General features: G+C 44.7%; 1 protein-coding gene across 5 annotated transcripts in view; it reads left to right on the forward strand.

Annotated features, from left to right (window-relative positions):
- The window catches only part of KATNIP (katanin interacting protein), a 199,440-nt gene that overhangs the window by 151,029 nt on the left and 35,746 nt on the right, over positions 1-12,665 (forward strand). For all 5 annotated transcript variants that reach the window (XM_082429315.1, XM_082429312.1, XM_082429311.1 and 2 more), the window contains one exon: positions 5,087-5,954. In XM_082429315.1, the coding sequence (XP_082285441.1) occupies positions 5,087-5,954 (868 nt within the window). The remainder of the gene's footprint in view (positions 1-5,086; positions 5,955-12,665) is intronic.

Raw genomic sequence — 12,665 nt, forward strand, 5'->3', positions numbered from 1 at the left:
AAGAGCGGATCAGAAGCCAAAGCAAGATGGAAAATGGTCTGGGGTTGAAATCAACAGGCTACCATTTTTCTGATCAGGTTTGTTCTCTGAAGATTGTTAGAGAGCAGTGTTGCCCGGGGAGAAAAATACCTGTGTTTATTCACTTATAATTCCAAAGGGATTACTGAGCAGCAGCTATGTGCCAGGCACTTGCCGGGCCCTTGGACAAGATTAGTCGGGTCTCTGCTGTCTTGGAGCTTAACTTTGAGTGGGGGAGACAATAAATAAGTTAGAAAGCTGATAAACAAGACCATTTCAGAGACCAGAAGGAAAGGAAACAGGGCCATGGGCTAGAGAGGTGACGGGATGGGCCGGGGGCTGCTCTAGGGAGAGCAGCCACGTCTCTCTGAAGACAAGGAGGTGCCAGCCTTGCAGGTTTCCGGAGCAGAACATTCCAGGCAGGTGCCCAGGTCCCAAGGTGGGCAGGAGCTCCCTGGGATCACAGAGCAGCAAGCAGAGCAGTGTGTTGGAAGCAGAAGGGGAAGGGAGAGAGAGGTCGTCACAGGACCAGATCACGCAGGCCACATTGACCACTGAAAGGAGCTGGAATTTATTCTCCGCGTAGTAGGAAGTCATTGGGTGGTTTTCAGCAGGGGGCTGCCGCGATCTGATTTAAGTTGTTCTGGTTTGGTTTGGTTTTTTCTGGCAGCACCGTGCGGCTTGTGGGATCCCAGTTCCCCGACCAGGGGTTGAACCCGGGCCCCCTGCTGTGGAAGCGCAGAGTCCTAACCACTGGACCGCCAGGGAATTCCCTGATTTAAGTGGTTTTTTGAGAAAGACTGGCGGCTGGAAATGAAGTGTGTGTGCCGGGGTGGGGTGGGGGTGGGTGTGGGTGGGTGACGGTGCAGAGTGGAAACGCAGAGAGCACTTAGGAGGATACGGTTGTTGTCTCCAGGAGAGATGACTGTGGCCCGGGCTAGGAGGCGGCCGCCATTCAGGGAGAAGAGGTCAGATTCCGGAGTGGTTTTGGAGGTAGAGCCGCAGGGCTTCTGATGGATTGGATGTGTGAGTGGGACAGCAAGAAGACTCAAGGACTCCTAGGTTTGGGGCAGCTGGTTGAACGGCGGAACCACTTTTGAGATGAAAGAAGACAAGGTTTGGGAAGAGTAGGTTGATCATTCTGTTTGGGGCCTGTTAAGGTTGAGACGCCTGGTAGATATCCAAGAAGAGAGGTCATGTGGTCACTGTGGGCTGGATGGAGAGGTCAGGATTGGAGATTAAAATAGTCAGGAATCCAGTGTTCATTGGCACTATTCACAATAGCCAAGACATGGAAGCAACCTAAATGTCCACTGACAAACGAATGGATAAAGAAGATGTGGTACATATACACAATGGAATACTACTCAGCCATAAAAAAGGATGAAATAATGCCATTTGCAGCAACATGGATGGACCTAGAGATGATCATACTAAGTGAAGTAAATCAGACAGAGAAAGACAAATATCATCTATCACTTATACGTGGAATCTAAAAAATGATACAAATGAACTTATTCACAAAATAGAAACAGACTCACAGACATAGAAAACAAACTTATGGTTACCAAGGGGGAAAGGGGGTGGGGAAGGATAAATTAGGAGTTGGGGATTAGCAGATACAAACTACTATATATAAAATAGATAAACAACAAAGACCTACTATATAGCACAAAGAACTATATTCAGTATCTTGCAGTAAAACATAATGGAAGGGACTTCCCTGGTGACACAGTGGTTAAGAATCCGCCTGCCAATGCAGGGGACACGGGTTCGATCCCTGGTCCTGGAAGATCCCACATGCCATGGAGCAACTAAGCCCGTGCGCCACAACTACTGAGCCTGCACTCTAGAGACCGTGAGCCACAACTACTCAACCCGCATGCCACAACTACTGAAGCCCGTGCACCTAGAGCCCGTGCTCCGCAACAAAGAGAAGCCACAGCAATGAGAGGCCCGCGCACCGCAACAAAGAGTAGCCCCCGCTCGCCACAACTAGAGAAAGCCCATGCACAGCAACAAAGACCCAATGCAGCCAAACGTATAAATAAATAAATAAAATTTATTTAAAAAAAAAAACCATAATGGAAAAGAATATATATATACACACATACATAAAACGGAATCACTTTGCTGTACATCTGAAACTGAAACAACATAGTAAATCACCTATACTTCAATAATAAAATAAAATTAAATAGTCAGGAGTCACCAATGAGAGAATGGTAGTTAGGGCCCTGGGCCTGAGTGGGACACCCTAGTGAGAGGGTGCAGGAAAATCGGGAGGCCGGGGACCAGCCCAACCAGTCAAGGCCCAGCTAAAGAGGAGTAACAGTGGGGAGCCTGGGCTGCGGTGAGAGCAGGGGGGCAGGAGGACAGCCTACCTGAGAACGGAGAACTTCCCGGTGGGTCTGATCCCCTGCTGGACCCTAAAACTGATTGTCCAAACCAGGGCACCCTTGAGAGTGAAAAGAAGGCTCTATGAGTGATAGACTAGGGCAACAGGAATAAATCAGAATCGTCCAGGCAAACAGGGAAGTTCTGTGACCTAGTTTCTGGCACCCTTGGCAGGGTGGGTTCGTGTAGAGGAGGAGGCAAAGGCCAGTGAACAGGAGACGCAACTGTGACTGTGACTCTTAGAGTTTGCTGTAAAGGTGGACAAACAGATTGTGGGACACCCCAGCAATAAGAAGGAATAAAACTACTCACTTACACAACATGGATGAATCTCAGAGTTATTATGCTGAGTGAAAGAAGCCAGGCCCCAAAAAGTTCATAGTGTGTGATGCCTTTTATAGAAAAATTCTAGAAAATGCAAAGTAATCTATAGTGACAGAAGGCTGATGGGTGGTTGGCTCGGGGTCGGGGAAGAAGATAGGGTGGCAGGGATTACGTAGGGGTACGAAGAAACCTCATGGGTGATAGGTGTGTTCATTACCTCGATCATGGGTATGCATGTGTTAGAACTTATCAAGTAGCATGCTTTTTTTTTTTTTATTGAAGTATAGTTGATTTACAATGTTGTGTTAGTTTTAGGTGTATAGCACAGTGATTCAGTTATATATAGTTATATATATGTGTGTGTGTATATATATATATCCTTTGCAGATTCTTTTCACTTAGAGGTTATCACAAAATATTGAATATAGTTCCCTGTGCTATAAGTAGATCCTTGTTGGTTATCTATTTTATACTTAGGAGTGTGTATCTGCTAATCCCAAGCTCCTAATTTATCCCTCCCTTTCCCCTTTGGTAACCATTAATTTATTTTCTATGAATGTGGGTCTATTTCTGTTTTGTAAATAAGTTCATTTGTATCTTTTTTTTAGATTCCACATATAAGCAATATCACATGATATTTGCCTTTCTCTGTCTTACTTGACTTAGTATGATCATCTCTAGGTCCATCCATGTTGCTGCAAATGGCATTATTTCATGCTTTTTTTATGGCTGAGTAATATCCATTGTATATATATATATACCGCATCTTCTTTATCCATTAGGTTGTATGCTTTAAACACGTACAGTTTACTGTATGAGGTATGTATTATATTCCTTGAGAAAGCTGTTTATTAAAAATGTTTTTGTGTAAAGAGGTATGGCCAAATAAAGCAGTAGCAGGAGGAGGTGTTATTTGATTTTTTTTTCTTTTCTTTTTTTTCTTTTTTTTTTTGGCTGCGTTGGGTCTTCTTTGCTGTGCACGGGCTTTCTCTAGTTGCAGCGAGCGGAGGCTACTCTTCATTGTGGTGCAAGGCCTTCTCATTACAGTGGCTTCTCTTGTTGCGGAGCACAGGCTCTAGGCACACAGGCTTCAGTAGTTGTGGCATGCGGGCTCAGTAGTTGTGGTGCACGGGCTTAGTTGCTCCGCGGCATGTGGGATCTTCCCGGACCAGGGCTCGAACCCGTGTCCCCTGCATTGGCAGGCGGATTCTTAACCACTGCACCACCAGGGAAGCCCCCTAATTTTAAGTATGACCCAAGAAGCATTGAGCACCTGCCTGATACGGGGCACATGTGCTGGGAGAGGAGGAGACAGAAGGCTAGCAGGGACCCTTTTGTGAAGGTTACTGTACGTCATGCTGAGGGGTTCGGAATTCATCTCATGGGCCTGGTGTTCCCCACACAAGTGCAGCGCCCACACCGCATCCTCCGGGCTCCCCTCCACTTGTGGCCACAGCTGCGTTGGGACAGTCCCGGGAGTGCTGACTGGGCACCACTTCCAGCGCTTCCAGGCTCTAAGCCCTTCTGCTTGGGTCCTTTTGCCGAAGCCTCTAGAGGGCTTAGCCTGTGGTCATGGCGGGGAGTCAGTGTCCCCAGGGGCAGCCATCAGCAGCAGGGAAGGGAGTCAGTGGATAAACACCCAACCTCCCGCCTTTGGAGGGACACTTCTGGGATGCATTCAGCCGGTCCCTCACAGTGTCCCAGGTGGATGGAGCCCCGGTTCCCCACAGCAGTGACCAGCCCCAAAACCTTTTTGGGTTTTCACCTGCCCTACCTGACTCTCCCTCTTAGGAGCACCTGCTGATAAGCTACCTGCACTCAAATCCTTGTCTCAGGCTCTGCTCTCAGGGCCCCCAAAACATGGCACCCATGGAACCTAGGGCATCTGCATTTTATGTGCCTGCCAAGCTTTTCTGACGCAGGAGGCCCAGGAACCATACTTTAAAGAACCCTGCTATAGGCAGTGAAAAAAACATGAAGAATTTCACAAAGGGATGTGACTGGGCCAGATCTGCTCTTGTAGAAAACTAACGCGGGTGGCAATGTGAAGCTGAGGTCGGAGGAGCAAGAGACAGGAAGCAGGGAGACCAATTAGCAGGCTGTTACATGTGTCCCAGCAGGAGGTAATGATGACGAAGACAGCGATGGAGGCCGCCTCTTTGTGAAAGTCCTTTGATTTATAACATATGTAACCCTTTGCGCAGAAATGAAAAGGCCCCAGTGCTGTAGTCTCAGAAAGCTCACGTTTCCAGCGTCCCACATTTGTCTTTTTCATCTGCTCCTTTCAAAATCTGATACATCAGTCCGATGCCACGCATCTTCATTTTGTGAAATTTTGTGTTTTCAGGATCTTGACATTGGGGCCAAAAACGTGAAGCTTTATGTCAACAAAAAACTCATCTTTGATGGCAACTTAGACAAAGGAGGTGACGAGGCCCCACAGAGCATCCTGGTGGGCCTGCAAAATGAGAGAATGGAAAACAGCGTTGCTGCCCACTCGGAAGAAAGCAAAGGTGCCCGCAAGAGGAGCAGCACCGATGGGGACGAGGAGCTCGGCGTCAGTTACTCGCAGCCAGCTGGAGCAGCAGAGGATGTGAAGGTTCCTTCACAAGGAAATTTATTTGGTGGAAGGATGAATTCTCCTGACTGCATGAAGGACAATTTGTCCAAGTTAGAGGAAGAGTGCAGCTTTTTAGCCGCACCATCCTCGCCGGGTGGCATGCCCAGTGTCCCTCCCCACTCCTCCCCCGCCGAATGCCCTCCTCCTCTTGACCAGGAGCTCTCGCTGATCCAACAGCTGGAAAACCTTATGGGCAGAAAAGTCTCTGAGCCTCCAGGGAAAACCCCATCCTGGTTACAACCTTCTCCCGCAGGGAAAGGCAGGAAGCAGGGAGGCCCGAAGTCAAAACCCCTCTGGCTGAGTCCGGAGAAGCCGCTGGACTGGAGAGGCAGGCTTCCATCAGAGGATATCATCCGTGAGGGGCCTGGAGAGACCGAGGCCGGAGATACAGGCCCCAGGCGTGAGCAAGGGCGGGCAAGCAGCTGGAATGTCATCGCCAGCGAGCGAGCTCAGAGGGCGACCCCCAGAGCCTGCGGCGATGACTTCAACATCTTTAACCAACCCTGCCACAGGGAGCACCCTGCTAGCGGGAGGAGGGGCCTGAGGAAGGACGCCCGCGGCAACAGGCATGGTGACGGCCAGCCAGACAGCAGAGGTAAGCGTGGGAGGCAGTCTGACTCGGCGCCACGTCACCTGAGCCAGGGCCACTGATTGGCATGAAGCCGTTTTGCTCCCTGGACCTCAGTTTCCTCATCTGCAAAGCAAGTGGGTTCTTCTCAACGAAGGGTCACAGATTCCCTGTCTCAGGGGCCACAGGGGTGGCAGCAGTGAGTGAAATGGGCAAGGCACACTTTGCATGTTAAACTCATAGGTATATTTGTCATTACCGTCAAGGTACGTTCCTTTGTCCATTTTTCTTGCAAAACGTGGCTTTTCCAATCTAGACTGTTATCCCACCTCTGATGGAGACGTTGGTCTCTAAGAGCTTCACTTTTTCTTAACCATACCATTAGAAAAATAATACAAGTGTGATGAAAAATAGCAATCAATTCTTGCCTGGGGGTTGGAAGGACTATAGGGAATGGTGAGGACTATGGCATTCAGGAATACAAGACCAGTATGCCAGATCTCCCTTTTCCTTTTATCAAGAGAAATCAAAATTGTAGAATATTCTTGTTTTTCAACATGGGCAACTGATGGAGATTATTTTTAAACCACTGTGTGGGTCAAAAAATATATATATACATCTGCTAGCAGGATTCACCTGCTTTGTGAACTTTGCAGTAGATTATCTCTAAGAGATCTGAAAGGAGGTGCCAACGGCTGGGTTTCTGAATATTTGCCCTCAGATTTGGCTACTGGGATGGAGTGTAGCATAGCAACAAGGAGTCAAATCATTTGAATTCATGCTCTGCTACTTATAGGTCTGGGACCTCTAGACTGGGTCCTATAGAGCTGGGCATTTCCACTTTCTGAGCCTCAGCATCTTCATCTGTGAAATGGGAATGAACCCCCACGCCCCACAGTGTTGTGAAAAATGAATGAGATGATAGCTTCAAAATATTGACCAGAGCCTGGCATGTGGAAAGTGCTCCAGAAGTGGTGGCCACTATTTCAACACTAGCTTCTACATCCTTTATTGTCCACAGAGCTCCTGGACCTACCAAGGCAGGAGCAGAAGCCTACCTACCTACCTCTAGGTCCTCTGAGTTTATCCCCACCCCCTACCACACAGGAGCAGAAGCCCTGGAGTCAAACTGACTGGGCATGTATCCTGGTTCCCCACTGCCAACCCACACTGTGGGCAAGTTCTGAAATCCCCCTGAGCCTCAGTTTCCTCGTTTATATAAGGACACCAGTAATATCCAACTCACGAGGGGCTGAGAGGATCAAATGAGATCCTACATGTGCAGCATCTGGCACTGTGCCTGGGACATAAGAGCACCCAACAGACGTTAGCTGCTGCTATTTATTATTATTATTGTCATCATCATCATCATCATCACCATCATCGTCATCCCCATTCCATGACTCTGCCTCTTGGTGTATCTGTATGTGAAGCCAATGTATATATTTTTAGTGAATTACATTAGCATCTGCACTATTACTGTCTACTGGACAGACCCCAAAGGCCTGCATTTAGCCAGAGTCTACACATAGAAATGTGAAGAGTTTGTGGCCTCTTTCAGACCCTTGATGTTACTTAGGGCAGAGCAAGTCCCTCAGACTCTTGAGTGCCTTTCCATGGTGAGCGGCTGGCTCCCTTCTCCCAGGCAGAGCTTCCCCTTCTGGCTCCCCAGCCTTACAGATTCTGCTGCCCACCCCCACCAAGACTTAACCCTGAGACTGGGTATCAGGGAGGAGAGCAGAGTGGGAGAACAGAACCGAGAAGCTCTTTGGGGGCAGGGACTGCGTCTTATTTGTGTTGGGGTTCCCAGGACCCAGGTGCCTGACTCATGGTGGGTCTTCTGCAGTGTGGGAGGAATCATGGAAAGAAGGAACTGCAATGGTTAGATGCATGGCATGTTTGCAGTAAGCCAGGCTGTCATTTGGGCACGTTACTCAAACGGGTTCATTTAATCCTCATACCAGTCCCATTTTACAGATAAAGAAAATGTGAGGTAAGAAAGCAGGGTGAGATGGGAGGTTCAGGATGGTGGCATAGGAAGATCCTGAACTCAGCTCCTCTCATGGACACAACAAAACTACAGCTACGTGTAGACTAATTCCCTCTGAAAAGGACCTGAAAACTGGATGAACAGAGTCTCCACAAGAAAGGGTAAAAGGGCAGCATCAAGGCAGATAAGAGAGGCAGAGAGATGATCTCATCAAGGAGAAAAACCACACCCCAGGTGTGACAGTCCACAGATGGGAGGGATTACACAGGTACAGTTACTGTCCCTGGGGATTGAAGGATTTGAGCTTCACATCAGGCACCCCAGTCCTTAGATCCTGCACAAGAGAGATGAGGCCCCAAAACATCTGGCTTTGAAAACCAATGGGGAATACACTCAAAACTAAAGAACTGCAGAGAATGGAAAGCTAGCTTTTAAAGGGCACACTCACACTCACACTCACTCCACCTGAAAACCAGCACAAAAACACCAGACTGAAAAATGCGTGAGCCATAGGTGGATGGGACCCACCTGCTAAACTTGAAGCATCTGCTGGAGAGGCAGGAATGAGTTGGGATGCTCTCTGGGGACTGAGAAACTGGAGGGAGCCATTTTTCCAGTCTCAGGCTACCTTGCTGATTCCAATGCTGGTGGGTGCCATTTTGGAATTCTCCCTCTAGTCTGTTAGCACCAGTCGGCACACCCCACTTAGAGCCCCACCCACCCCTGCACCTCAGCCAGGCCTCACAGCTGACTATGTGATAACCCTGCCCACTAGAACCCATCAGCCATTGTGGCCAGCATTGCAGTCTTTCCAGGGGCCAGCCCTGCCCACCAATGCATGGCAGCAGCATCCATGACCCTGTCACAACAAGAGGGTGCACGCAACCCATAAGGGGACACCGTTGAGGACCTGGCTCTGGTGGCCAGGCATGATTGCATTTCTGAGCCCCACAGGACGTCTCCTACATAAGGCCACTCCTTCAAGACCAAGAGAGGTAGCCGATTTACTTAGTATATAGAAACAAACACAGAACAGTAGGCAAAATGAGGAAACAGAGGAATATATTCCTATCGAAAGAACAAGACAGAACCACAGAAAAAGAACTAAACAAAACAGAGATAATCAATCTACCTGATAAAAAGCTCAAAATAATGGTCAAATGATGCTCATAGAACTTGGGAGAAGAATGGACAAACATGGTGAGAACAACAAAGAGATAGAAAATATAAGAAAGTATCACACAAATTATAACTGAACTGAGAAATACACTAGAGGGGTTCAACAGCAGATTGGATGAGGTAGAAAAACAAATCAGCAAGCTGGAAGACAAAGCAATGGAACTCACCCAGACAGAGCAGCATAATGAAAAAAGAATTTAAAAAAATAAAGATATTTTAAGGGACCTTTGGGACATCAAGCAGAATAACATTCATATTATAGGCTCCCAGAAGGAGAAGAGAGGAAGGGCAAGAAAAATTATTTGAAGGAATAGTGGCTGAAAATTTCCCTGGGGAAGGAAACAGACATCCAGGAAGCCCGGAGAGTTCTGAATAAGATGAACCCAAAGAGACACCCACCAAGACACATTATAATTAAAATGGTAAAAGTTAAGGATAAAAAGAGAATCCTAAAAGCAGCAAGAGAAAAACAACTTGTGACATACAAGGAAATCCCTTTAAGGCTGTCAGCAGATTTTTTTTCAGCATAAACTTTACAGGCCAGAAGGGAATGGCATGACATATTCCAAGTGCTGAAAGAAAAAAACTTCCAGTGAGAATTCTCTGCCCAGCGAGTTTATCATTCAGAATTGAAGGAGAGATTAAGAGTTTCCCAGGTAAGCAAAAGCTGAAGGAGTTTATCACCACTAAACTGGCCCTACAAGAAATGTTAAAGTGACTCCTTTAAACTGAAAATAAATGACACTAATTAATAATATGAAAACATACAAATGTAAAAGTCTTACTGGCAAAGGTAAATATATAATAAAAGTAGTGGATCAATCAGTTATAAAGCACGACTTCCGTGATGGTGCAGTGGTTAAGAATCCGCCTGCCAATGCAGGGGACACGGGTTCAAGCCCTGATCCAGGAAGATCCCACATGCCGTGGAGCAACTAAGTCTGTGCACAACTACTGAGCCTGTGCTCTAGAACCCGTGAGCCACAACTACTGAGCCCACGTGCCACAACTACTGAAGCCTACGCGCTCTAGGGCCCGTGATCCACAACAAAGAGAAGTCACCACAATGGGAAGCCCATGCACCGCAACAAAGAGTAGCCCCTGCTCACCACAACTAGAGAAAGCCTGCGTGCAGCAACGAAGACCCAACGCAGCCATAAATAAATAAATAAATAAATAAATTTATTTATTTATTTAAAAAAAATCAGTTATAAAGCAAGCTTGAAGGTTAAAAGGCAAAAATGTTAAAAATTAACTAAAATTACAATAGTTAAGGGATACATAAAATAAAAAGATGTAGTACTTGTCATCAAAGTATAAAATGTGTGGAGGGGGAGTAGAAAGACAAAGCTTTGGAATGTGTTCAAATTTAAGTTGCTACCAACTTAAAACAGACTGCAGCTTACCTAGGTTGGCATATGTGATCCTCATGGTAACCACAAGGAAAAAACTCACAGTAAATACACAAAAGAAAATGAGAAAGGAATCTAAATATAGCACTAAAGAAAGCCACCAAAACATAAGGGAAATGAGAAAAGAAAAAGAAAGGAACAGAGAAGAACTACAAAAACAGCCAGAAAACAATTCACAAAATGGCAGTAATTACATACTTACCAATAATTACTTTAAATGGGCTAAATTCGCCAATCAAAAGACAGAGAGTGGCTTAATGGATTAAAAGAAAAAAACACTCATCTATATGCTGCCTACAAGAAGCTCATTTCAGAAGTAAGGACACACACTGAAGGGATAGAAAAAGATATTCCATGCAAGTGAAATGAAAAGAAAGCTGGAGTAGCTATTCTTATATCAGACAAAATAGACTTTAAAACAAGACTATAATAAAAGACAAAGAAGGGCATTACATAATGATAAAGGAGTCGATGCAACAAGAGGTTATAACATTTATAAATGTATGTGCACCCAACATAGGAGCACCGAAATATATAAAGCAAATATTGATGGACTTAGAGAAATTGAAAGCAATACAGTAATAGTAGGGGACTTTAACACCCTACTTACCTCAATGGATAAATCATCCAGACAGAAAATTGATAAGGAAACATCAGACTTAAGCAACACATTATAGCAGATGAGATTAACAGATATATACCAAATATTCCATTCAAAAGCAGCAGAACATACATTCTTCTCAAGTGCACATGGAACATTCTCCAGGATAGATGACATGTTAGGTCACAAAACAAGTCTCAATAAATTCAAGAAGATTTAAATCATATCAAGAATCTTCTCCAACTACAATGGTATGAAACTAGAAATCAATCACAAGAAAAAAATGGGAAAAAACCACAAAAACATGAAGATTAAACAACATGCTACAAAACAACTGCAGGGGGGAGGCATTGAAGAAATCAAGGAGAAACAAAAAATACCTGGAGACAAATGAAAACAGAAATACAACATACCAAAATCTGTGGGATACAACAAAAGTGGTTCTGAGAGGGAAGTTCATAGCAATACAGACCTACCTCAAGAAATAAGAAAAATTCCCAATAAACAATCTAACTTAACACCTAAAGGAACTAGAAAAAGAAGAACAAATGAAGCCCAGAATTAGTAGATGAAGGAAATAATAAAGATCAGAGCAGAAATAAATGAAGTAGAGACTAAAATAAAATAGAAAAAAATCAGTGAAACTAAGAGCTGATTCTTTGAAAAGATAAATGTAGTTGACAAACCTTTAGCTAGACTAACCAAGAGAAAAAGAGAGAGGGCTCAAATAAATAAAATCAGAAATGAAAGAGAAGTTACAACTAATACCACACAAATACAAAGGATCGTAAGAGACTACTATGAACAATTATATGCCAATAAATTGGGCAACCTAGAAGAAATGGATAAATTCCTAGAAACAAACAATCTTCTAAGACTGAATCATGAAGAAATAGAAAATTTAAATAGACCAATTACTAGTAAGCAGATTGAAAAAGTAATCAAAAATCTTCCAACAAACAAAAGTCCAGGACCAGACGGCTTCACTGGTGAATTCTACAAAACACTCAAAGAAGATTTAATACCTAGTCTTTTCAAATGCTTCCAAAATATTGAAGAGGAGGGAAACCTTCCAAACATATTTTATGAAGCCAGCATTACCCTGATACCAAAACTGGACAAGGGCATCACAAAAAAAAAAAAAAAAAATTACAGGCCAATATCACTGATGAACATACATGCAGAAATTCTCAACAAAATATGAGCAAACCTAATCCAACAATACATTAAAAGTCTCATACACCATGAATAAGTGGGATTTATTCCAGGGATGCAAAGATGGTTCAATATCCACAAATCAATCAACATGATACAACAAACTTGAAGAATACAAATCATATGATTATCTCAATAGATTTTAAAAATGCTTTTGACAAAATTCGACATTTACTTATGATAAAAATTCTCAACATCGTTGGTATAGAGGGAACATACCTCAACATAATAAAGACCATATGTGACAAACTCACAGCTAACATCATACTCAATGGTGAAAAGCTGAAAGGGTTTCCTCTAAGAGATCAGGAACAAGACAAGGATGCACACTCTCACCACTT

The sequence above is a fragment of the Balaenoptera physalus genome, assembly GCF_965194825.1.
Source record: "Balaenoptera physalus genome assembly, chromosome: 16".
Lineage (NCBI taxonomy): Eukaryota > Metazoa > Chordata > Mammalia > Artiodactyla > Balaenopteridae > Balaenoptera > Balaenoptera physalus.